Source organism: Melopsittacus undulatus, chromosome 4 (assembly GCF_012275295.1).
Source record: "Melopsittacus undulatus isolate bMelUnd1 chromosome 4, bMelUnd1.mat.Z, whole genome shotgun sequence".
Taxonomy (NCBI): domain Eukaryota; kingdom Metazoa; phylum Chordata; class Aves; order Psittaciformes; family Psittaculidae; genus Melopsittacus; species Melopsittacus undulatus.
In genome coordinates this window covers 90,978,487-91,006,366 of record NC_047530.1, presented here as the reverse complement: position 1 = coordinate 91,006,366, position 27,880 = coordinate 90,978,487, and the positions used below count along the sequence as shown (strand labels likewise).

Below are 27,880 nucleotides of genomic sequence, written 5' to 3'. Positions count from 1 at the left end.
CTCTGCAGAAAAAAGATACAGAAAAGATCAAGCCGCTTCTTTGCTCCCCTGTGAGAAAACAGTATGGAAAGACATGTCAATGCCTGCTCAAGAATCACTAACAAAAATAAGTTTGTGTGAAGGAAAACATTAGTTTGAAAACTGCTACCTACAACTCAAAGAGCTGGAGACCTCATCTAGATGAACACACTTCATACAGGGTGTACTCTCATAATAGGTGACCAAAGAACAAGCAGAAAGCAGAAAATCCATGCTCTCAACCACCAGGGAAATCCAGGAAAGCCAGAAACCTGCTCCACACCTTTAGTGGAGCTAAAATATATCACCAAGGAGACAGAGAAAGTAGAGGGGAGAACATGCTTTAAATTCCCCAAACAGCATGTCCTCTTGCTGGCAGCTGAGCAACAGCTACTCATTTATGGATATGCAGTTTTCAGGAACACCAGGGAAAATTAACTGTAGAAATGGAGCCAGAAGCAGCTACGGCCACACTGTTATACAAAAAAAGGACATACCTTTTCATTTCAGCCACTAGTCTTCCTATAGCTAAGGTCTAAGCTCATCAAAAAGGCTGACAGCTAGCTAGCTAGCTCCTGCAAAACTGCTGAGTAAGGACATAATTAATCTGTGAGATAAAAATCAGTAAGAGTTTACTGATTATACTCTATAGAGTTTACTCTATAAATTACTTTGTAATTTGTCAACTATAACACTTGGAAGAGTCGTACTTATTTCAAGGCAGAGGATAATTTCTGTAAGGCTATTCCTACTAAAACATATGTATGGTGATATCAAGCGTATTTATCAAACTGAGCTGTGATTGCACACTGCTGTTGGTGAACTGCACCCAACGATCTCAGAGCAGACCTTTGCAATTCAGACTAATTAAGATCAGAAATCTCAAAGGCTATTAAAGAATTATTTTTTTCTAATTGGTTTTAAAATGAAGCCCTCCCCAATACTGGCCTGAAAAGCTGAGAGATAACCACCTGCCGACATGTGACAGAATAACACTGAGATAACACAAGGATTACCAATGAAATACTTTGGAAACAGGAAAAGAAAGCTGTTTTAAAGAAACAGAATTATCAGAGGAGTTTGGTCCTTCCTTTGCCAGCATGAAATTTTTCGACCCAGTGTGTACAGCAAAAGCCCTCCACTCACAGAACAGACACAGGTAATGATGCTGTTGAAAAAGAGTGCTGGTTTCACATGTCAGCCCCAAAATGCACTACAAATATCTGCTACACTGAAATTTGCCTGCTGTGGTTATGCTGGAGTCCATCCTTCCTTGCTCCATACAGTTTGAAACAGATCTGTATCTTAAGGACAGTTTTAAGCTTTTCCTATCTTTAGGCAAACTTAATCTTATATTACAAAGAGAAATATACAACCCAAAAGCTTTAATTTAACAACACAAGCCTAGCCAGATGTTCAGTCAGCACCATTAATCCCAGCCTCAGTGGTATCTGGAACAGCACAAAGAACATGGCTGATGTGAATGCCACCTGAAGCAGCAACAGAGGTCTTAGATTACAGGTTCTGCTCCACAACGTAATCCAGGCAGAGGGTCTTTTCCACTGTCTACCATTGACACATGATCAGCAACAGTTACAGGGATGCACCCTTGGTGGAGTAACCTGATTGATACTCTCAATAACAACTAGCTAGAGAAAGACTACACATTCTTAACCATGTTTTTAACTGTTTCTGCCTCAAATCAAGTATTTGTAGTCAGCTGCCTGTGCACACATTTGCCTGGACATGGGATACCAGCCTGATGTTCTGATCCCACCCAGACCATAAAAGCCCAGAAGAGTCCATCCCCCTGTTCTGTGTTGAAACTTACATATTTTGCATTCTTGCTTACTCCTTTATAGGGACATGTTTCATGGGTTTAAGATTTCTTTTTTGTCCTATGAAGTGACAGCAATCCTACATAATTCTAGTTATTTTTTTGCCAATTAATTATACTAAATACTGACCACAAACTGATGTCTTGATACACTAAATTTCCAAACTTAATAATTTTTTTTCCCCCTTCCTGTCCTGCAAGTCCCCATTTTTGCTCATTTTAATTTTGCGTCTTTCTTTCAAAAGTGGTCTGCATCTACATCAAGCGCTTTCTAACTTCCCTCATACTAATGCCAAGGAACAAAACATTTAAAACAACAGTGCCAAAACCTCAACAGTGTTCCTGTAAAACGCAAGGGAGGAAAAGAACTGAGAAATTTGAACTTGGGGGAGGAAGATGGGTAAAATAATTTTCTCCAAGTGAAACTATGCTTAAACAAACATAGGCAAGTTTTGTAATTCTTACAGGTATGATTAGAAAGTACTAACAGAATTTACACAGAAAAATCAAGCACCACTAACAGCACCATTGAAGGCAGACAGAAAGCCAGCTAATGAATTACTATAAGCCAGCTGAGCCATGGGAACTGACCACATGCACATTGTTAGTCTTTCACAAATATAAAGGAGAACACACAAATTTCAAAGTCTCGGAGTGGCAAAACTGTCTCTGCCATGATAACTGTGACAAGTGAAGGGTACTGGCACACAACTGGACAGCCAGACTGGGCAGAAAAACGTCCTTACCCTGGAGCAGAAATATTAGTCCACAAACCAAAATAAAATTCCACTGTGTTTATGCATATTACAACACTGTAATCCAAACTGGTATTCTCCCCTCCCTGGCCCTTTTGCTCAGACTGCATTAAACAGCAGCTGCCAATTACCACAGTCCAGCAGCAGCCATAAGCACATGCAGCAGTCAAGGCATGCTAGAAACTTTAGCTCTACTTCTAGCCATCGCTGTAGTGCTATGAAAGACCAGCAGGTATGATGCTAAGAAACTGCAGATGTCTATTTCCCCAGAATTAATGACAACTTTCTTATTTTCCCAGTCTCCTGATTAAGAGTACAAGCATGTATTCTGACCAAAGACATATCTCAAGGAGATGCATTTAGTGGAATTTTGGTAAGTCCCACATAACGTACCTATTAATGCATATGAGAGGAACTTATTCACAGAGGTGAGGGCCAATCCAGTTATGGGGCCTGTAGTGTCTTCAGAACGGATTACTTCCAGGAAAGGCCGAAGAAAGACGTTGGGTTCAATTTCAGATAGCTCTGTTAAAAATAATTTAAAAGAGGCATTAAACTTCATTCATTAGGATTCATTTTCTCTTTAAGAATCTACAGCAAGCTTAATCTCAGAGGAAAGAGGCCTACAATAGATTAGTTTCAGAAGTCTGCTGGGAAGATAAGGGTTGCTTTTAAATACACATACACACACGTATATGTATATATTTTTAAAGGCAATGGTTTGTTAAGTTCACTTTCTTGTGATCTTCAGAACATCCTTCTGGAGCCTTCTGAAACAAATCCTATTGTAAGAACAGCCTGTAAACAACACAGACCCACTGCTGCCTAAATTCATGTTTTAACTAAATGGCAGATATTGTTGCATTTTCCTAGTGCCCCTGAACCTGTGTGATTCCATGAACTATATGGACCCTGCCCCATCTTCCACCACTTCCATAACATCCTACTATGCACACGCATGGTACAAATGTACAATCAGGTTAATTGGATCTCTTGCAGTGTTATGCCCCAATACAAATTGCATTTTTGCAACACTACCAGTTTACTTGGCAAAGACAGGATAATTTAAATAAGATAAGATAAATTTAAAACCTTCCTGTCTTGTTCTCAGAATACCTGTGTAAGCCTCTCAACCAGAGAAGCAAAAAAGGCACTCTACTTGCTGTTTTGGACAGCAAGTATTCTCTCTAAAGTTGCAATACAAGAAGGCAGATGCATTGAGCTGTTGAACTGGAGAAAGAACAACTAACAAGCATCCTAAACTTTTCCAGATGATCAATGGAAGCTTTGGGAATGAAAATAAGAAATACAGAAAAGAATATGAAAAATACGAATGGAAAAAAAAAACAGAACTAGGGGAAGTGACAAAAAAGCAACCTCTCCCCAAAAACCCAACCCAAAACCCCCAAACAATCGAAAAAAACCCAACATAAGGGACAAAGCTCAGAGGAATCCTGAAAGAGACTTAGGAGAAAAAGCATTTAAAAGCTGCTGAAGGCAACCGCAATACAGCCATTACACAGGCAAAGAAGAGTACATTAAAAGCAACTTGGATGATCCTAAAACTAACACTTTATTCCTAATAGAAGTTAAAAAGTCTAATAGCTAATAGTGTCACAGGAACACTGGCATCTATATTCCTGATGATCCAATATTGCATATGAGCTTCTCTGAGGCAGGGAAGAAAAAAATCCTGTAATTCCTGTATCCTTAGACAAGCTGTTGATTTCTCACCTAACAACATAACTCAATTATTTTACTTAGGGAAAAAAACACATCTAAGCCCTCCTGATCCTAAGATAAGTGAAATTCCATTTTATCTTAGTTCCTATTGAAAAGCCTTAAGTATCAAAGTAAAAAGCCTATCAGAAAGCATATTAACATAACTGTGACAAATTATGGTGTGGAAGCAAAGGAAGAAGAACAATGCAGGGTGGGTTGTTGTTTTTTGTTTGTTTTAAATAGTTAAGACCATGGAGAGCAACAAAGCATAACAGTTTTGCTGTCAATTAAAGCAAAACTTCTGTAAAGAAAGAGAAACTTTGGGAATCATTACACAGTCTCTTTCCAGTCAGCCACCAGTTCAAATCAGTCCAACATCACTAACTTAAGAGCAGGTAAAAGGAAGGTGATGATTCAATCTTTTTGGCTTAAGAACAGGTCCCCCAATTTGAAAGATAATATCCTGGTGTGACAATTGTGTCACCTCTTAATAGCTCATAGAAATGCAGAGGATCATAAGACATGTTTTCAACGATGTTTATTTAAGTGTGCTTTATAGAACACTTGTCTGGTCACAAGCACTTGGACAACATTAAATATAGTAAGACTACTGGGGATCAACACTCAAAACTCTTCTTCCCACTACTGATCTTTTCTACAGAATTAATTACAATCCTGTCAGTTCCTCCAGCTTCCTTCTATCCAGTGAGCCCCAAGATGGAAAAGCTGCACTTTGATTAGTGAAAATACAAGACTTCTACAGATGTATATAATCTCATTCCCCCCATGCAGCTCTGAAGACAAACTTCCTAGCAGAGGATACATAGGTTACCACACTCCCTATTTTCAGAACAACAAATGGTTTCTTTTACAAGAGTGGGGAGGAGTTTCATATTTTCTCTTTCAATTAAAGTTGTGAATATTGATGTGGTTAAAGACTGGATTACCTGCAGTCTAACTGAAATTCCCAATTTACACGAAGATCACAAAATGGTTTGTCTTAATTAGGATTTAATTAGGCACATACTGTTGATTACACAGCAACTATGGCCAACTTCTCTGATATTCAAAGACTGTAGCTTTTATGGTAACACAGCATTTTACATTAAGCTTTCTGAAACTGTGTAACCTGTAAAACTCTTTCAGACTGAACAGCTGGTGCAGTGTTACTGAAAATTAAAAACAGACTAATCAGAGAGTACTTTTAGTCCAAGGCTTTGCCACTAAAAAATTACTGTCTGAGGGATCTTAATTTCAGTGGAACACCAGTCACACTGCTTGCTGTTTGCATCTGGGCAGTCTTCACTTGATTACTACAATGAGCTCTTCTTCCTGGCAGCATTTGCAGGCATTGAGGACTTACAGGGGGCACAGGCTCCATTTTGAATCAATCTTGGTAGTGGTGCTTGCTTCAATAGGAAGATCGGGAACTGAATAAAAAGACTCATACTGTAGCTATTCTTGCTATATCTTGTCTTGAAAGAGATTACTCTCACTGGCTAAAGTATCAGCTCAGCATCTGAAAGTGGCACTAAAGCTACTTGGAAGTTCTTCATCAAGTAATAATTTTACAAACTCAAAGCTCAATACTTTTAACACTCTCCTATTGAGCTCAGCAAAGTTAGTTCAGAAGGTCTCTCCTGGAAAGGTTTTCACAGCCTTATATACTGAACATGACAGTGTCCAGAACCAACCTGCCAGCCCTTTCAGAACAGTAAGTGCACAGTGCACTCCATGCTAGCTTTTTCTACCAGAGCTCAAGTTTAATCTAGAACACAGAACAGCAGGAACTGAATAATGCTCTTTTCACAATACCTGGGTAAGGTAGGACCATAGTCATTAATGGGAATTCTTCTGCTCAGCCAGTTAAAAACTTAATGAAAGTGACACTGTGTAAAACCTTGATCTTTTTTGGCACCTAACTGTAACCAATTCTGTGCTCTCCTGAAAGTAAGAAGCTCAGAAAGGCCAATAAAATAAATTATAATTTTAACAGTTCCTTTTCCAAAGCAAAGGCTGCATACAGTAAATACTGAATGTTTGGAAGTAGATACTTGAAATTTTACAAAAGCTTTCGAAAAAAAAATTAAAAGAAAAAAAAATTCTGATTTTTCAACTCTGGCCCTCCCTCTGCCAGATTCAGATTCAGGCATTACACGTGAGGAAACCGCAGCCAGTGACAGACTTGAGAACTGCTGATAGAGTTGTTTCTCCAAGTATGTTTCATAGCAAGAGAACCTTCTCGGTGTTTGAACTAGAAAACATGGCATGGTTCTCTGCTTAGGCAACTACTTTCAACTCAGGGGGGGGGGAACCCCAAAACCAAAAAACTGACTCAAAACCCCATCAGCCCCACAATCATGACCTCAGCCTAAGGTATTATGAGAGAAAGAGCTGAACAAGTGTCTACAGGGAAATGAAAATTTCATTACGGATTCCTACAGTAGCCTTCTTTTTCCATCTACTTCAAGCTACGGAAAAACTGTATTAAAACATTATTTAGTCTTACATGAAGAGCCAGGGCTGCTTTGGGGATCAGCTGAAAAGAACTTCCCATTCTTTTCACACAGGTACCTTTAATGAAATTTCAGAGCAGCAGAGACCAGCACTAACACTACACGCAAAGAAGCTCGGCTAGTCCAAACTAGTGCATGAGATTGAGAAGGAAGAATATCTTGAGTATCAGAAAGCCAACTCTTCAGGTTGGCAATTTTTATATGAGGATGGAATTTCTTGGAGACCACAGTGCTTTCCTTCATTCATCCTATGGTTTATTTGCACTTAGACACATACATCTATCAAGATAGATAATTCATGTTTAAGCACCTAACTCCCATTTCAGCAATCCCATCCAGCCGTTCTAGCACTTCAGTAAACAAGCTGCATCAGAACTCTGGCATCCCCTTTCTCCTGAAGTACAGGAGCAGGTCCCCATCAGAAGAGTTTTCTTATTGGTAGCACACTGTTGGCACATTCCTGATCTAAAACGCTCACATAAGCTGCTTTCTCTGGCAGCTCAACTCTTCACTCCTGAATGACTCTTATCAGGATTGGCTATGCGTTCCGAATCAGAGTAAATGAACAAGAAAAAATTGTTTATGACATGTTATTTCAACATCATTTGTCCCCAGGACAGGCAACTGCAACCCAAACCACATGACCTGGACTCCTCTTATGCAGCAGCTGTTGGCCTTGGACACCCAGCCTCCAGAAAGGCTGCCTCAATCGTATCCCACGCACCTCTCCAATGCAGACGAGCTCAGACAAGAACAATGCTTCAAGCATGTGCTATTACGTTCCCTGCTTACGTACTGACCTGTACAATGAGCAGGCATTCTCTTTGCTTCTTAAGGTGGGAAAAAGACAAAGATAACACTATATCAGTGTAGAAATCTTCAGGATTCCTGCCTAGGAGATAAGTGACTTTATGCCACAGAAAACTGAGGCACCACCAACTGCTTCGTCCAACTAAACTTTGGTTTAGTAATAAAATTACTATACCAAGCTAAATCAAAGGGTTCACCCTCAAAAACACTTTCTGCAGAGACTGCTTTTCTGGCCTACAGATTTTATATGTGCTTTAATCTCAGTTCACTCACCCAAACCCAGAACATTTTCTTTTTACCCAAGGGTGAGAATTCTCTGCATCTCTCTTGGTAAGTTAGAGAGAAGAAAAGTTAAAAGGAAAACTACAACTTACAAGAAGAAAAGTTGCAAGAGAAGATTGTACTTGCCTTTTAAAACCATGTAAAAGTATTGAATAAGATACTCATACTTTTCATATTTTCAAAATACTCTTCAGCTTTTTAAAAAGATTTCTTGAAGTCTTAACTGCTGGAATAAGCACTGGCTTAAACTCACCCAGACTAAAGTGCAGGATCATAGGGAAAGGAGAAATACCTTTGAGTTAGTCCTACATTGGTTATTTTAGGGATTAACAATTCTAACAAATAGAACTACAGTAACTTGTTTCTCTAACGTATTTGCAGCACTTGAATTTGTTTTCCACAGTGTCAGCTAGGCAATAGCCATAGAACAGTACATGCATACTGGATCTATGTCCCCTGACAAAACTACAATTTCAGCAGCTCTACAGCTGAGGAGCAGAGAGGGTGCATGTTTCACCACGCTGAAAACAAATTCTCCAGATAGACTGGAACACATCCCACTCTGCACCTGCAATGAAAGACATGCCATGAGTTCTTTCAGTTAGAAAGTTTAGTCCAATATTTAACTCCACTTCATTACTGACCAAGTACAAGTGTAAAAAAAGCTAAGATGGATGATCCATATTCATTTGTTCCTGAATGTATGTTCCCCTTTGAACAGTCCTGGTTTTGAGTGAAAAGACTACCACCTCTTCCCCCAAGGGGCTTTTGTTGTTGTTTTGGTCTTGTTTTCCTTGCAAGGCCTAGACCAATCCTCACAATATGGCACAATGTGTAGTACATTTCAAGAGATTTTAATACCTGAAATGAAAGATTGCTACTTACACAGTCTGACCTAGCAGCTACTGTGATCAGAGAAATCTCTAATTCTTCTTTCTGAAAATAATGATGTCCACTAAAACTGATCTATAAGAGGTCAACAAAAAGAGTAGCCAGCTAATATTCTCTACAAGTTCTCCAAAATATCATTGTCTTACCCCAGACTAAGCTCTTAATAGATGAAGAGAGCTGAATTCTGACAGCTAGGGAGAAGCTGAGGAGCCAGGAGCCTACATCCTAGTTTACAGAATGCATAAATACTGCAAGCTATTTTAAAAGGCTGCTGGGATTGCACAACAGCATACAAGCTCACCGTGGGAATGTGTGGAAGCAAGCTTTGTGTATCTCTGAAATCAATACTGTAAGTGTTACTAAAAGCTTTACGTATAATAAAAGTAAACAAAGGCCCAAAATTAAGGATTATTCAAGCCAATGAAGGAGAAGTGAGAATTAACTGCATCCTTTTCAGTATGCCTGTAAAATATGCTCTTCAAAGCAATTCCCTGTGAACTGAAATGGTCATCAGGGGCCCAGGCCCACCATATCAAGAAGGAAACTGCCATTCACAGCCGCACATGAATGCAAAGCTAGAATTACAAATGCAGTTTGACAGGGGGAACCCAGAGCTGTCAAGCCTGTTCTGTTTGCCTAATTTCATTACAATGGCACAAATGCTTTCATTTGTCACACTCCAGCTTCATGTGTTTATCTCCCTTTCATTAAACATGACTTTAACAAATGATTGTTCCATACTGCCATGATCTCAAGCGTCCCTCAGAACTGAGATTTTTATTTTGGGGAAGGGTGACAGAACGCATACTGAGCATTTGACTCCTGATATCCTCTGCGGAGGGCACCATAAACTCAACTGAAACATACTCCTAGAGGAATTATTTACACCTATCAGCAAAACAGGAGCACTGACAGTCTCAGCAGTGTTAGCAATTAGTTATCAGGGGCTTCATCTGATGCCATACTTCAATTCAGCTGTTCTGACTGCCCATTAAAAACCCCTGAGCATTTTTTCATACACAGGTACTTGCTAGAGTATCTGCAGCCAAATTTACACTGAAAACTCCAGCTGTCTCTCCAGTGTTATTCTCCAAGCACTTTTCACCCAGACATAGTATTCTGTTCCAGAGGGAGTAATATTATGAGAAGATAATAATTTCATTCATAAGGAAAATGAATGTCATCAACAGGAAGTATGGAGCTACACAAAGTGCATGACTACTCACTTCTTGATTTTTTGAAACACCAGTCATACAGATTGCCAATGCAAGTTGTTGGGATAGTACCTTACTTCAAAAGCGAAAGTTGTTTAATTCAGCCCTTGTTTCTTAGCACTAAGAAGACAGCAGACATGGAAATAACTGCATATAGAAAAACTTTTTCTGAGCTAGGCTTGACATGTATTAGTCAGAAGTTATAGTCAAAAGGCTCTGCTTCAAAAGAACAGCAGCTCTGAAAGTGAACCGAGAGATAATTTGGTATAGCAAAGTTGAAGGTCACCAGGAGAAGATTTTGCTACAAATCCTGGGGTATTTCCTCCCACCCTATGACCTGAATACCTCTGAAAGCACACAAATCAATTACATAGTAAAAGCCTACTGTTTCCAAATTGGTCTCCTACGAGTGTATTGATTACCAGTGTGAACAGCAATACCCATATATCTTTAAGTGTAATTTCAATACTAATCCAGCCTTGTTTTCTAGAAACCCTTCCTCCTACATCATACTAGAGCAACATCTGATTATGCCAGCACATGCCAGAGAAAGATTAGATCAAGACCCATGAAGTGTAAAGACACAGATGCAAATTCATAATTACTCAAATAAATTTTGATCTCCATTACAGAGAAGGTGATTGTTCCCAGCAAAAGGAGATGAGAGAATACAGCTGATGTGAACCTCTACTAGGTTCTGGAATATACAACTATTCTAGTGGCTTTTCAGACAGATGCAAGCTCTAAACTCTTAGTGCCAATTGTAATGGCACCTAATCCTATTCCAGAAAACTGAACTCCTCCATAGGTCTACAAAAAGTGATTTGAGATGTTTCTGAAGGTTTGGGGTATTTTTTCCCCCCAGGGGTGGAAGTTACTTAACACGAAACTCTGAACAACTTCCAGGGAAGAGAAGTCAACTTTCCCGGGAAGAGAAGTCAACTTTCCCATACACCTATAAGGAAGCAGTACTTCAGTAAGCTAAATTGCTTAACATCACCCCCACCCCCCCCCCCCCCCCGCAAACCATTAATCTATAACAGCGGGGTGAGTGAAATGCAGGTGAGTGTCACCTTTTGCCTCCTTTTAAAACCAGTTGAAATGGTTTTGAAAGACTTCTTACAGAAAATCAGCACGCACATGACAACAGCCGGTTCTTGTGATGAACCTGCATCAGCTCTGAACTTCAGAACCCACAGGCAGTCCTCTGATCCAGTGACTTTCAACTCTAAATGAAATTGCTAAACCAAACTAAACCAAAGCAAAAAGCAGTCATCCCATGACAAATTCACCTGCCCTTGACCAAACACTGATAGTTATTGATCTTGCTGCTGCTGTGAATTAGGGCCAGGTTTCCCAAGGTTCCCTCCTAATACGAGAGAGAGAGCATGGCCACTCTAACAAGGCCGACTAGGCTAAATGAAACCTATGGGGAATTGCATTGCACACTGCAAAGTCCAGAGGATGGACTGATTTGTCCATCTTACTGACAGAACAAGTTTGATATGTGTCAAGTTTAAGCATCTTTTTCCTCTCTAAAAGAAATTGGCACATGTCGAAGGAGCAGCAATTAGATTGTGACACTCTACAGAACTCTATTCAAGTCACTGGACTTGCTTCACTATGATATTTTACACGCCTTGCACGGTACCAGGCCCAAACTAAGTAGGCAATTTAAAAGCCCAGGAGAAATTAAAACTTCTTCCCTGATATTTTAAAGCACAGTAATTCTCCACAGCTTTGTGTGTCTACCACACTGCAAATTCAACATGTTGTGAAAAGGAAAGCTTCACTACTTCTAAGGGGCTGGAGAAAAAGATTACAGTTTTATCATCAATTAGCTGTCTGAATGTTACACCGTTCTGTCTACCCCTTCCTCAAGGGAAGCCCATGAGTGCCAAAGGGAAAAATTAAAAGGAAACTGAAGAACAAGAAATCCCAAACAAGGAAAGGTATTTCTTGTGTTTCTGGAGAATCTAAAAAGCATCAGTGAGACAGTCAAAATCCAAAGAATGAAATGAAGAAAAGCCTGATAGCTGAAGAGGAAAAAGAATCTTTAAATGACAAAATCTCTCAAAGGTTTAATGTACCTCACTGTTATGATTTACACAAATTCTTCTGTCCAACCTGAACTAATCTAGGAGACATTGTACTTTGCCATGTCATTACCAGGAAGTAAAATTCCCATGTGCTAATGGCAAAACACAATTGCCCAGAGCTCAAGAACAACCACACTAAGTTACCACAGATGCAAAATGGAAGCCTCAGGGAGAGCTGGGTGTGAAATATTGTGGGAATCTTAGTTTCAAACATACCAGAGGGAAAAGAGAACAGAAGCAAAATAGAGAAGAGACTGACCTGCTGGTAGTCAAACTGTTGCCTTAAGACATTGCAACAGGAAAAGCACTAAGCAACTTCTCCCCCTCCCGTGCCAGCAATATATGAAGAAATCAGTAATATGTATACATATACAAGCAGAAATTCAGACTGCCTCCATTAAAAGGCAGCTCAATTCCTAGAATGATGAAAACAAATGAATGTTAAGGTTCTTGAGAATGGACTGCAGAAAAAAATTAATTTCTGCATACTGCTACGTGCCAGAATGACCTATTGATAAAAGGTGCTGATAGTACATGATGAGAAGCAGATTTAACGCTTACTTACAATTTTTGCAGCTCATGAATGCAATTCTACTTCACTGATCACCAAACAGGATGTATTTTAAAAGGGGCATCACGGAAACAACATTATGTAAGTCCCTAATTCCATTAAATAAACTTTTTCCATGTCCTGGAATCATGCAGCAGCTGTAAAACAATGAAATGACTGTGAAGAATCAAAATGACCTAAAAATCTACCTGGAGAAATGAAAGGATTCCATATGTTCATAAAGAATTAGTTACCCTTGTTGCAGCCCGGGCAGAGGAACACACAAGCAATTACCCCCTCTGCCAGCTGGGTGCCTAAGCAGTATACTGAATATGATGACAGTAATTCAGCCTCCATTAACAAACCCTACTAATTACTAGGGTCAAAGCACTACCACAAAAGGAAAAAGCAAAGTTTATTAATAGGTGAGAAGTGGAAAAGTATTTGTTGATTCCTATTTTGCCTGCCCTTCCAGATGCAGGATCTATATACTTCACTTAGGTAGAACTCATGTGCCTTCAGCAGATAACAGTATGGGTAGTTTAGAAGGATTCTTCTTCTAAGCAGCAAGACTTTGGTGCCATTTAGCACCTACCTGTTCTAGTGATAATCTTTGTTGGTGAGATTATGGAATTGGCATTTTAAAACCAAAGCTAGGATTGTTTGGTCAAGGAAACTTGACAAGAATACTTTTTTTCTTACAACCTGGAAAATTAAATACTACTGATTTTGTCCCACTTGCACTATCTGAAGAAGCTTATGTGACAAAAATTGAAAAATTTTAGGATTTTCATATTACACATTGTGCTTTACCCAGTTCTATAAACTTACTGTGATTTCGATGTGATTTCCATCAGGAGATCTAAACAGTGCTGCAATTCCTAGTGATGCCAGTATTGCAGAACACACAAGTACAGGTAGCCTGTGAATGCAACTATTTCCACAGGACAGCATGATACTCTGAAGCACCAGACTGAGTCTAAGCTCCCTCTGCAACATGTCTGGCCAATGATCAGCTGCAATCTGGGACAAGTTTTTTCAGCTCACATCCTTACCATTCCCAGTTTAGACAAAGTTTTTCTGGGCAGAAAGAAGCCATGTGTATACTGAGAGCTCACTTCTCCTCTGGGAAGACAGCAAACAACAAATAAAGATTCAGGTATAGTATAGCTTAACATTAGCAAACCATGGGCCTGCTCTCTGTTGCATCAGCTTCTCTGAAGAAGTCATTTAACAGATGATACATTGAGCAGCAGATTGCATAAGAAATATGAGTAACTCCTTGGTACACAGGCCATGAACACTGTACCTTAGAAAAAAAAAAAAAAGAAAAAATACTGCTGACACTCTCGAATGAAGTACCAAATAGGTCTATTATAGTCTATTGCTAATATTTTTGATCAGGTAGGTGCCCATGATCAAAGAAACCACTAGAGTGCTTCAGAATCTCAACCGAGCAATCCTGTCCTAACTTTATAAAGGCCATTACTGATTACATAGTTTCCAGCAAGAGCAATCTAAAAGTGACAGCATGGCACAGAACTTCAACTCACACAGATAAACCGAGCTGTTTGTTCAAGCCAGCCCCTGGTTCACATACTTATGGAGGCTCCTTCAGCTCCTCTCTCCTTCCCTAAGGGTACAACGCAGCCTGGCTTTCCAGCTGCAATACACAACACACACTGAACAGGTCACTGGACACAGTTCTGCTTTAACCTCTAACCCATAGCATTTCTGCTACCATGACCTCTGTGATGGAACCACTATACTTTGACAGCGCTTGTTCCCAAGATCTGTAAAAAAAAACTTCATCTTTCCTTCCATCCCTTGTATGAAAAGGGGGCTTTTTTTTTGCCTTTTAAAGTGTTGTCCCATTAGATTACCCAGAAATAAAATCAAAAAAGCAGCTTACAGTAATAGCAATTCAATAAGGTCTTCCTGCCCTATCATTCCATGTTTCCCCAAAACCTTAAGTTAATTAAGACTCTTTATAATGCATCACAAACAAAAACAGTAGTTCAGTTTGTGAAATATCAGGGAAATTAACAGGGACATATTGGATTCACATGTAGAAACAATTTAGCAGTGCTCGGCCATTCACTTTTGGGGTGTTAAAGAACTTTATTTAAAAAAAAAATAAAGGCAACTTACATTTCAGAGTAACTAATGAATGACGGGAAGAAAACGTACATCATTTTCTAAAAGGCAGCAGTTAAACAGCTAGTAAATTCTCACAGCCTTGTCAGAATGAAACCACTTCACACAGAGCAGCATTTTGTTCAGCTTTGAGGCCAGCGCTTAAAACCAGAAAGTGACTCTAGGTAACAGAAGGACTTCGAGGGCCCTTCCAAAAACTTAGGATGAAATCCCAAAGCTCTGGGAGAGCAAGGCAAGCACCTGTTTTCCTGAACAGTTGATTTTTTTATGCTGCATACTTTACACAGAAGCTGCATTATTCTGGAGAAGCTGCATTCCAGCCAAAAGTGCACAGTTAATGTTTTTTGCAGCCTCCAGCTTCCAGTGATGGATGACCATTTTATAATGAAATACTTTATGCTCAATCAACTTACAAATAACGGATGTTTTATCACACTGAATTAAAAGAATTTTTTAATGAAAAAAAAGTAACAGACAAGAGGATCAGTGATGAGCAGAAGCAAAAGTTATTCCTGTTAAGCGTCATTAAAAGAAATCCAAGTGATGTTTCACTTTAACTCTTTCAGTGCCCTCCAGTAACGAGTGGAAATGAAACACGAGCTAGGGCTTGCTCTGAAAGCTCTACATGTACATCCTGATCCAGACTATTGTGACATGAGATGAGAGTATAGGGCTCCTTCAAAAGGATTTTGGTCTGTAATGTCTCAATTAGGTTTCCAAAACAGCTAAGACTAATAACTAAGCACTGTCTAAAGATAAATCTTTCAAAATACTTTAATCTCTTACGCCTGCTCAGAATTACAAAAATAATTCCTAAGACACCCTTTAATCTGCTGTGGGTTTTTCTGCTCCTAGCACTGCTTCCACCTGTCAATGCTGAGTGATAAACCAGAGAAGTAAATGCCCTGCACTCAAGAGTATTGCAATTTTTAGATCAAAGTTTAGAACCAAAAATCCAAATTCAACTGATAATCTTATTTAAGACTCAGTGCTTGCTGTTATACCACAACTGTTACTGTTGTTACATGCTCCAGGTCAAGAAACCTCAACGCTTACAGGGCCATAGCTGAATGAATACTAGCCCTTGAAAAAGCCCACAGCAGAAGCACTCTTTGTGTCTCTTCTCCCAAACAGCACATGAAAATGTCTCTGCTTTTGTCAAAACATGCCAAAATGTCTCTTCATTCTCACATTTGCTCACACTTTTGGGAAGAGAGTTTCTTCTAACAGGAATAAAGCAATAGAAGAAGAGTATGAGAGGCAATGGACACAAGCTGCAACAAGGGAAATGCCAATTGGATACTCTGAAAGACATTTTCTAAAGAAGGGTGGTCAAACACCAGAATAGGTTGCTGAGAGAAGTTGTGGAAGCTCCATCCCTGGAAATACTCAGAATTCACCTGGCTTAATCTCACTTCCAAACTGGTCCTGTTTTCAGCAGCGGTTTGGAGCAGATGACCTCCAGAGGTCTCTTCCTACCTAAATTATTCCAATTCTTCTTATGCTCACCAGAAACAAAAGCCCCTCTGGTGTTGTACATCGCTAATATATACATTCTAACACTCACTGACAGAAGAGTTTCCCTTCCCAGGTTTACTGTTTAGTGGCAGCAATAATGAAATACAAAGCAGGAGCTCATTCCAGAATTATCCCTAGAAAACACTAATGATTTTCTAAATTGGTCTTCTAAACAGAAGCTGCAGACTCAAGCTGTGACTGAAAAAAAAATAAAAACCAAAACCCCCACAAGTTTACCAAAATTAGGGACTTCCAGAAAGCTAGTAGAAACAGAACATGTTGCTCCTGTCTTCTCTTGAAAAGGTATGGCATCTGCTGCAGATATGTCATCAAACAAACAGCACCTTGGTCCCAAGTCACAATTTCAGATCTAGAACAATCCCCCTTAATCACACTGCAACCACTCCACAAAGTTCAGAGTTAATTTATGGAGCCTTCACATTACTGTCTGAAAAACTGCAAATATTAATCAGGCCAAGATTCTAGTCACAAAATCAATTCTCCTCCCCATTCCTCAGCTGAAGGCTGGCACTCAATGAATCAGACCAAAGGGAGAATAGAGTTTCCAGCACCTGCTTCAGCTTTTAAGTTTCCAATTGAAACTGCTGTGATCTGGCAGCAGGCAGTCTGAAGATGTCATTTTTCTGCGCTGTGAAGGACTGAATCACAGTACGAAAAGGATCCAAAGAGAGAAATGAGTGAAAAGAGCAGCAGCAGGCAAAGGAAACCACAACATAACTTAATATGGCCAAAGAGAAAGAGCAGCTGAAGACAGTGTGCTACAAAGTACCACGTTCTCTCTACAACTATTTTACTCAACCTCTGCCTCATGACGATTGTTATGGGCAGTGCTGAGTATGCACTATTTTCCACATTTGTGACAATGCTTTCTCAAACAGTGGTGTAAAATATGACTCAACACTGTTGAGTGATTTGGGATTACTTTACTAGACATTACAGATCAGTGCTGTTTACCACAGTAACATTAGAATTTTTAATCTAGGAATGCAAAATATATTCCTTCTTGAGGGAAAGTCAGCAGGCTCATTTTATACACTAATGGAAAGCTTCCTTCTTTTACCTAAGGGCATACTGATAACTAAAAAAATGTAATTTGAGACATGCTTTTCTCGTGCAGAGAAATAAAGTAAAAAACATTTATTCCTTATTACAATTGCTCTCTTTAAAAGTGACTGTGAAACTGGAACAGGAATATACTCATAAAAAGATTCCTTCCACAAACAGGAAAGAAACCCCCACTCTTAGCACAACAGTCTGCTTAGGAGATGTGAAGGGAAGGCACAGCCTTTAGCCCTGGTCAACAGAGCATCTGTACCATCTCCCTAAGAGTGTAATTTAAGCCTAGGAGTCAGAATGGCAAAATTCCTAAAATGAACAACAGCTTTACTTGGGTAAGAGCCTTTACAAAAAAGTATGGCAGCTCTCACAGCAGGTAAGCTGCACCTACAGACTACTGGCAGCAGTTTAACTTCAGTGAAGATTTGTCACTAGCACAGGGCAAGAACAGAGGGATGCTGGGATTGTATAACAAGTTTGCAAAAATACAAGTGTCTCAATTGATTTAGAGAAACTAATTAAAAAAATCTCCTACATACATCATATCAACACCCAACATCACTTAATCTTATTTCCTTTCCCAGTATGACCACTGAGATCTAACACTTCTTCTAGCTCTCAAAGCTTCCCTGGTCACAGAAACTGCTCACTGAAATTTCCCAAAGTGCTGGAGAGGCAGAAAGAAGAGTGGAGAAAGGGTTAACTCACAGCTGGGAGAAAGTTCCCCTGGAAAATTGGAACACATGCTGTGGCTGTGACTGAATTTCACACTGGTTCTGCTGAGTACAAACATCCACAACTGTGTGCATTTGAGAGAGTCGGAAAAAAAGAAATGTTCCTTATATATTAGCTTCACCTGCTAGGTTCCTTCAAATGGATAATGACATGCTCTAGGGAACAGCAGAATCCTTCAGATTCACTTCACATTTCAAGCACAGATGAGGTGCCAAAGGGGGGAGTGTGGTGTGTGTGTGGAGGAAATGGAAAGAAGTAGTCCTTCCCTTCCCTGCTCAGACATTTTTTGGAACATACTGTAAAGCCAATCCTATGGCCTGGCAGAATTGATTCCACTGTTTAAGACTAGACAGGTCAACAGAAAAGTCACCTGAGCTGACATTAAAGACATCTGTGCCATCCAAGTACATAAAAAGAGGAACTTCATAGAGTGAACAGGAAAGTGTGTACATACCCGCAGACACATGGATTTTAAAGATCAAATGATCAAACAGATAGCACTTAGCTAATCAGAGATAGCTAGACAGTGGAGATTAAGAATTAAAAGATCAACCAGCACAGAAGGCTTTGATTGGAAGAGGTCTCTGGAGGTAAACTACTCCAACCTCCTGTTCATCCAGAGGACTTCTCTGGACTTTTATCAGGCTGTCGAGGCCTCATTAAGTCAAACTTTAAAAGTATCCATGGACAGAGATACCACTCTCTCTTCCCACCTCCCAGTATTTAACTTTCTCTAGAAAGAATTTTCCCCTGTGCCCACTACTACGGATCTCTTGGGGCCTCCGAGAACAAGCATCTCTTTTCTGTGATCCTCCTTTGGGAAGTGGAAAACAGCAGTTAGGCCCCACTCAGCCTATTCCAGACTAAATAAACCTACGTATTTTCAGAAGACTACAGCTATGTTGCTGTGCAATAAAGAAAGTGCATGAAAGCAATGGACTGCAAAAGACACAAGCAAAATGGACTGCAATCTTCCGGAGTCAACTGTGGAAAAAATACAGTATCTCATGGTGTGGATGATTCTCACAGAACTTTCAATTGCTTAAGCACACTACAGTTAGAAAACCACTTCTAAGCTTCAGAAATTACAGGCTATGATCTCTTCTGCTTGTGCATAAAGAAAGATGGGAGGAGGAGGGAATAGCACAATCCAGCATTTTACTGGAGAGCCAGATTGGTGTTTTAGGAAATTATTTCCATGACTAGCAGACTGCATGGAAAAGATCAGCAATATTTGTACCTGTAATAGGGGCTTTTATTCTAACCAAAGACTGTTCTGTAACAGAATGGCAGGGGGGGGAAAAAAAAAAAAAGAAAAAACTTATCTTCACAGAAAGAATAGATCTCAAGAGGGGTTAGCAATGTCAAAAGACAGGCACAAAGAACCTAACATTTATACTTACCTTTTTGAGATAATTAGTAAATGACAGTAGATTAAATATAAAATAACACTTTCTTCTCCTCAAAACATTTTTGACCAAACTACACAAGGAGAAGCAGAAAGCTGACAGACAAAATATCTGAAGCAGAAGGTTTTTTTTACTGTCATTTCCAGGGTGCCGAACACTGCGCCAGGTAGGGACAGAGAATTTCTGCCTTTTCAAAAGGGAACTACTATGTGTCCATATTTAAAAAGAAGGCATGTGGGGAAGACCTTGATTGGCTGTATCAGGTTTTCACCTTTTTTGTTGCCTCTATTTCCCAAATGCCCACAAAGTTCTCTTCCAATAGATAAGGAACGTTTTCTAGCCCTATCTCCTTGACAGGAACTAGTGAACAGATAGTAAATAGCTCCATCAGTTTTCACTATCCATTTCACTACATAAACTAACTTAAAAGGTTACAAAAACCCCTCAAAGCAAGGTATTAATAACTTGCTTTCACCCTGGCTACATAAAAGACTTTGCAGCTGACCTTAAGTACCTACTTTCATGTTCCAAATTCTCTTCATTAATGGACACACCAACTTTATTAAAAAAGAAAAAAACAACAAAAAAAACAAAACCAAAACCAAACAAAAAAAAAACCAAAACCCCAAACCAAAACAAACAAAAAAAACAACCCACAAACTAACAAAATCCTCAGCCCAACACCCTTCTTTTCCCCAGTGCCCTTTTCCAATAAAACTAACCAAGACTGCAAGTAAAACAGACATGATGCATCCCTCAGTCATATCACATGAAAGTAAAAGTACTTTGCAAGTTTATTTTCTTTAGCTGAATTGCAGTCAGGTGTTCATTTATATTCTTTTACATATACTGACAGTGACTTGTACTTCCTGTCTCAACTATCTACCACAGTGCTCTCACAAGCAATATATTGCTTGCACCTAATCTTTGAATTTCAGAGATTACAGAACTGTAGTTAGATACAGACCCTAATCAGAAATTCCTCTCTGTCTTAGAGAGAAGGGCCACCTAGAATCTAGCATTTTTCTGTACTGGATATTGTAATATACTGGCTAAGAAACTGATAAAAAGATTTCTTAAAAAAATAAAAATAAAAAAAAAAATTAAATTATTTCCACACACCACGAAAAACCCCTTAAAAGAGCACTAAGCGCCAGTGACAAACCTGATTATAACTAGTATACAATGGAAGTTCAGATCTGTGGGCAGGGAGTGGGTAACTTCCAATAATTCATAGTATGTTCTCGTGCAGTCCCCATCCCTAGAGATACTCAAAAGCTACCTGGACATGGCTTTGAGCAACCAGCTCTGGGTGGCCCTGCCTAAGCAGGGGAGCTGGACCAGATGACCTCCACTGGTCCCTTCCACCTTCAGCTGTTCTGCAACTTTGACAATTCTACCTTCACAGCTATGCTACTGAAAATGCTTCTTAAGCGCTCAGCTCCAAAGAGAATCCTGTGATTACCAGGGGCTTAGTTTTCTGCCAATGATAGACTTACAGAGGGCCACTTGAAAAAATGAAATCTCAACAATGCACATCTCAAATGCTTTTAAATAATTCTAAAATTAATTATCAGAGATCTCATGACTTAAAGGTCTTATTCATGATTCCCAATATTTGAGGCCATCAACACCAGAAGCAGACTGGAAAGCTTATTCAGCTGTTCTTTTTAGGGTACCTCATATAATATACAAGGGGGTGGGGGGAAATTACTTATTACCATATCAGATTCTGCAGTCTGTCTTCTTTCTCTTATGTGCATGAATTACTATTAGTGTGGCTGCCTAGCAAGACAAACTTCAGAAGAAATTAAAAACTGACCTATAATTCAAGATAGCAATATTTATTACTAACTATGCCATCTGGGAAAGCTCCTAAAGTGTTCTTTTTATTTCAGGAATTTTAGGCATTAAACGGAACTCTTAGAAAGGAGAAGATGGACGTTATCTTAACTTTGAAATTAGCTTTTGTAGTACCTCGACATTTTCCTCCTTCAGTAACTATTATCTTGTGGAAAGTGGTCCATTATATTTTCCAGTTCTTTTTGAAAGTGTAAGCAGCTGCCTTGTTTATAAAGAAACCAAGTTCTTAAGATTACTAAAAGAAAACAAACCCCTGTATTTTTAGACTCGGTTCAGTTTTGAATCATTTCACTCAAAATGCTATACATTGTTTATTAACTGAATTTAGAGGCATTTATTTACTTTAGAAGATCACTGGTGGGGAGCATTTAAGAAATCTCAGAACCTCACATTTTACTTGTTACTGCACAAATCAACGTATGATGACATCCTAACAGAATCCAGCTAAGAATTACATCTGTCATAACTGCACTAAGAAGCAATCATCCAACCCTGAGCCATGCTGTTACCCTTGTTTAGTCAATGCTGCATTTCACAAAGAAGACAAAACAAAACAAAAAACCCAGACTTCTGCTTTGCTATATTCTAAATAACTCCGCAATCACTGAACAAACATCAGCGTATACAAATGTGCACTATCTGGACAGCAAGCAAAGAGGACAAAACACAGCACTTTTCACAGACTAACAGAAATTACAACTGCAGCCTATTTAAAGTATTCTTTTCTGAGTTAAGCAATCATCTCAGAAATAATATGACAAACATATGAACAGCCACCAGGTAAGCTAACAAAAAACCCTCCCTGTCTCCTTATTATGAGACTTTTTAGAAGCAGTGATTATACATCTTGCTCTACTCTACATTAGAATTTTAATTTCCTGAAATAAGTCTTAGCAGTTCTTAGCTTTCTAGTAAGTTTTCAAAGTAACAATCAACTCAGCAATTGGGAAGACATGAGACTTGGCCATGGATCCTCTTATGCATACTGGAATTTTACTGTCTCACAAATAAATCTTTTGCACTGTCCAGTTAGCCACTGCAGAGCTGTAGCAGTGCTAGGGAGGTGGCTTGCGGCAAGGATGCGGAGAAGGTAACTCAAAGTCAGAGAGGAAAGAACAGAAATGTCAGGGATCTATTATTATTAGTCAGTCAAAAACAAAATAAAGATAAATCAACATAAATTGGCTTAATAAATCATTAACAGGAGAGCAATTATTTTTACAATCTTGTATTTTTATCAGGCAACCTTATTTCAGAACCAATGACAATATCCAACAAAAAGCCCTAAATGTACGAGACCTAACTGTACAGTTCAGCAAGCTTCATATTTAGCATACTTTGAATTTCCTTAGCTACAACCAGATTTATTCTATCAGAAATTGTATATGGTCTCTGAAGAACTAGTGCATGACCTTGCATCTCTTATGAGAAGTCACAGCTGTATTCCCACATTGACTGATAAAGACAACTGAACAGGCAAGCAGAGTCCATCCCCTCTTTGAAACAGGCCAGACATTTTAACTCATCTTACTGAAAAATTATTTGCTGCCATCGTAATTAAGCATTTTGGGCTTTCTATTGCATGGTTCAAAACAAAACAGATCACACTTTAAGTGCCAGACAACTTCATATTCTGATCCCAAGTGACAAAAGGTAAAAAATATACCATGAGGTTTTCATACATCCCCTTTAAAAGACTAACAGCAACACAGATCTTAGTATGGTCAGAATTGGGTTAGGTGTCAAAGAACCAGCCCAAAACCAGAAGTCTTTGAAGCTGGGAAGAAATATGAGGTACAAAAACTAAAATCCAACCAACCAAACAAGCAGATACAGAAATTGCGGAAGCAGAATACCTGGTTAGAAACAGTATGGATAATAAGGCTCGGGAACAGCAGGAAGGCAAAAAAATAAATAATCTTGTTGCAAGAACTCATGGCTATCATGACCAATGCTATCAGACTGATACTTTGAGCAACAAACTGACCCAGAGTCAGCAAGTATTCAGTAATATCTGCCCCACTGCACAGAAAGACAGAAAGACTTTTAAACATCAGTGTGCTACTAAACAGACATCTTCCATATCTCTGCCTAGGTAAGTATTTCAACTTCAAATGCATTTTTCTGTACTTATTAAAGAAGTCAGTAGGACAAACTGCAAGCCTCTCTTCCACCAAGACAATCCCTCTTCAGTTCAAGTACTCTTTTTCTGAAATTTTAAGAGAAAAATAAAATTTACTAATAAATAATTTCTGGATTTGTGTAAGGCACAGCTCAGTAAGCTCTGCCCCTCACACCCGGCTCTGCATCTCTAGCCTGCAGTTCTGGTTTAACAAAACCGTCCCTTTTAACCACATTTTGGAAAGCATTAATCTGGCCCCAATATAGCTTACTTCCCACCCTGTCAAACACCACTGGTCCAGCCATGTTGGGGTTATATTTTTATATTAGAGTGACTGAAAACATCTCAAGAGTCTTAAGAAAAGCTTCATATTGAAAGTTTTTAACTAAAAAGATTTAAAGTGCAAAAAGTAAATGATAGGCATAAACAGCTTAAAATCTTACACTCAGGTCTTAATCTTCCCTTGTCAGATTTTGCACGACCTCTTTAGCTCATGCTAAAGTTTCTTTTAGGATAAGCAAGGAAACCTGTACTGCTCACAGTGCAGCTCCTTGCAGCCTGTCAGCTCGAACACGCACTGATCAGACTGAACTTGGATCATTTCCTAATCTCTCACAATCTTTTACCTCCAGCATCTAAAAATTGATCAATTTTACTTCTGATCTCTCTTGCTTATCATGTCAAAATGGGCATGTCACCAGGGCTGAGGTCAGGAATTCATCTCTTCAGAGCAATATACAGACACCCCTTGCCTAGACCACTGTTTTCTACTCAGTTTCTTTAAACAATCCTTTCTTAATCAAAACCAGTAAATAACCCATCAGAAACAATGCCAAAGAGACCTCTATCACACACAAGGAAAAAAGCCAGCTATTTTTACAAACCATTGTAATAGGCGCCTCTGTTATTCTGAAATAGCAGATTAATGCTCATTAGCTTAGTACTAATTAACTGTCTTCCTATTCTATTCTTGACTGTTTGCAGACGGGATGGTAATTCCATGCCGCGTTGGGAGGATCAGAGCAGACAACGAAGAGGATCTGCTGTCTCCTCACAGCACAGCAAGGAAGCTGAGCAATTTCTGCTGTTGAGTGCAGTGTATAAATGTATCTGTGCTCTTCCCAATCTCTTAATTCTATTTTTTAAGCCTCATTTAAGTTGCAGTTACCTCTTGGTACATGCTGTGTCCAGCTAGAAAAATCATTACTACTAATCCAAAAAAAGTTACGCCATTGAAATGTATGGTAAGTATCCCTTGCACTCCTGTTTCTTCCTAGCCTGTCCTGCAATTGTGTCCCAATCTGCCAGCATTAACACAGATACACAGCGGTATTTATTTGATGCCTATTCCACCAAGCTGTATTCACACTAAATCCTCCATGTGTATTTAATAAATCACACTAGTTAGGTGGGCAGGATTAGTTCCAAGTCACCTAATGACTATATCATGAGCTGCAGTATTAAAGGGATTAATATTAATCTTAGCCATTTCAATTCACTGCGAGAGGCTAGTGCCTGCTCCAACAGGACCCGCGGCAGGCAGTGCAAGAAATTCTAAACAAAAGCATGAAGATTAATGAGGGCTTCCTCATTCTGCCTGTGAGTCTTCTCTACCAGGATACAGGGCAGCGAATCCCCAGCAAAGACAGGCTCATAAATAAACACACACCACCACAAATACTTTGAGCAGCTGAGCCCAGCATAGAGTTGTTTTCACTCGGTATCTGCTTCTCCTGTAACCCACACCTCCAAGCACACTCTGGAATTTGAAAGGCTTGCACAGCGGCCGATTTGTTTTCTTTCACATAAAACCACACACCTCATTACTCATCACAAATTACTCATTTTAAATGAGTTTGTGGAACTAACAGTTAAAACTAGCTGTGTTTAGGAGGATGAGAGTAGCAGGGGAATCGAAAGGGTAACCCACTGCACTGATGTTAAAAAGGATGTCAGACTCCAACAGATTTTACTTGCTTTATTCCTGGCAAGAATGACCATTACAAGCAGGAGTTCTTAAAAACAGAGAGAAAGCCCTTTCTACAGTGTTTGTGTTAAACCGAAACATAGAAATGGACTGATACAACTGAACTAACTGATTTTCTGACAAGAGTGCTGCATTTCATCATAACACTGGCAAAGATCCCAAAATGAGGGTCCTGGCCTCACCCTCATTGACATGCAAGAACATCAACCCTAATCATTAGCACAAAAATTCCAGAAGTCAATCTTGGTCTGCTGCAAATGTAGATGTAGTTTAATGCTGAAAAAGGAATAGCTCTTTACAGCTCACAGTTAATTCAGGGTGCCACAGAAGCTGCAAGAGTCAAACAGCTGCACCATGGAGACTATCTGGGAAAAACATTAGATGGAAAAGGGTGAGTTGAGTCAGCAATATTCCCTGCCTTCACTGAAAAACCCCAAACCCTCAAAAAAAGGTCAGAAATCAGGTTAAACTGGAGTATAGTCCCATAACAAGCTATTAAAGAGTACAGCAGGTCCTCCAGGCACAACAGCCTCAAAAATTCAGCAGAGCTGAATACAGTACACCTGCTTGGAAGCAACTGTCTCATGACTGATAGAAAAAGAATGGACCACTGCATTAAATATGACACAGGAAAAGCAGCTGAGCAGATAAGAGATCCACTAAGTGTACCGTCCAACCCTTCCAGAGGCAGGATTGAATAGAGATGGAGGTGATATTTTCTGTATTTGTAAACCATCTGCTGGTCTTTCACATGAAAAAATCTAGCAGCAAGGAAGTACACAGCTCACACCCTTGTTTGATTTTGGGAACTTTTTGTTTTTAAGGAAGAAACAAAAGAAAAATCAAGATTCAGCAAGATATAATATGCACAGGTTTTATACTCCATTAGCCCTCAGCACTTGAAGAACTCCAGTCCCAGTGTACTTTTTAAGATGTGAAGGTATGCTCGGGGCCATGCAGCTAAAACCATTTCAGATGCTCAAGGAGAAATATTGTGTAGTGGACTATGTTATTCTGGAATGGATAAATCCATTCCAAATGCACATTCAGATATAGGCAGACTTGCATATAGTTTTCAGGACAAGTAACCAGATGGCCAAAATAGCCACATAACTGTTTAATGTATTTTAACTCTAGAAAAGTTGATTTAAAAACTGACACATACCAGGTATGATACGTAAAACCCCACAAAACTGAACGTTCAATCTCATAATTCAAAATTACCATTATAAAACAAACAAATGAAAAGTCTGAGAAATAATAAATATCTGTCCCCAGGTTTAAAGGTTTTACGTTCACATTAAGCTATCCTTAAACACCACTATAGTTAGTCCAACAGCAAAGTAACATGTGCCAATCTTCTAAGACTGCAAGAGGCTAGAGAACTTGGCATGTTTTCATCTATGTATGCCCTTAATACTGAATGTGCAGACTCTAAGGCAGAGTACTAGCCAAAAGAAACAAAGTAGTAAACCTTATACTCTTCTGACCAAATGGTAGTCATTAGTCATTAGCTGTCTTTTCACATGTACTCCAGTCCAATCTGAAATACTCAAAAACTGTAGTAGCTCACATAAAACTTCTATTTCTGGGTTCTCTTAAATAAGGCAGTCTTCATCAAATCTACTTTTAGGAGATGGGTTGCATGGAAGATAGCCATCCAACCTGCAGTTTGCTTTTTTAGCTGTGAAAGCTGTAACTCTAGTGACATAGCTGACAATATTGTGAGCAAGAAACTAGTCTTCTTCTACCTCCTAAGTTTCATTCTAGAAGTGTTTGGTCTTCATAAACCGAAAATAACAAAATTCAACTACACATTAAAGACCTCCTAAGTTGTTTTTTTCTGGGGGTTTTTAGGGTTGGAGATCTTTCAAATACAGGAAGCAAGACATTGTGTTCTTGGCAATGGTAGCAGAGTTGGCATGTAGAGGGCTGTATTTTCAATCTGTAGCTTTCACCTTATTTTACAAAACCAATAAAAACACACTTCTGCTTATGGCTTTAGAAGGGGGGTAGATGGCAGGGTATTTTTAGCATTTTGGCAGGGACAAAGACAGTCCCAGTACCAGACATTCTTGTAATGCTAACAGGCTGCAAAAGCCCTCATACGAAAGATGCTATTCAGACCTGTGGACACTGTATAAATATAGACATATGTGAGAACTATTTCTGTGCACGATAGCAAATTTTTCCTCTCCATGAAGTCCTCTATAGATGAAGCCATTCTGCCTGCTGCTGTGTCCACAGTCCATTCTGCACACAAGGTCAGGCCCATCCAGTGGAGCTGCATCAGTCTCCTGGAATGCTGAAGTCCACAT

General features: G+C 39.3%; 1 protein-coding gene across 3 annotated transcripts in view; it reads right to left on the bottom strand.

The window, feature by feature from the left end:
• The window catches only part of GBF1 (golgi brefeldin A resistant guanine nucleotide exchange factor 1), a 109,195-nt gene that overhangs the window by 43,895 nt on the left and 37,420 nt on the right, over nucleotides 1–27,880 (bottom strand). For all 3 annotated transcript variants that reach the window (XM_031053065.2, XM_031053067.2, XM_031053066.2), the window contains exon 4: nucleotides 3,004–3,135. In XM_031053065.2, the coding sequence (XP_030908925.1) occupies nucleotides 3,004–3,135 (132 nt within the window). The remainder of the gene's footprint in view (nucleotides 1–3,003; nucleotides 3,136–27,880) is intronic.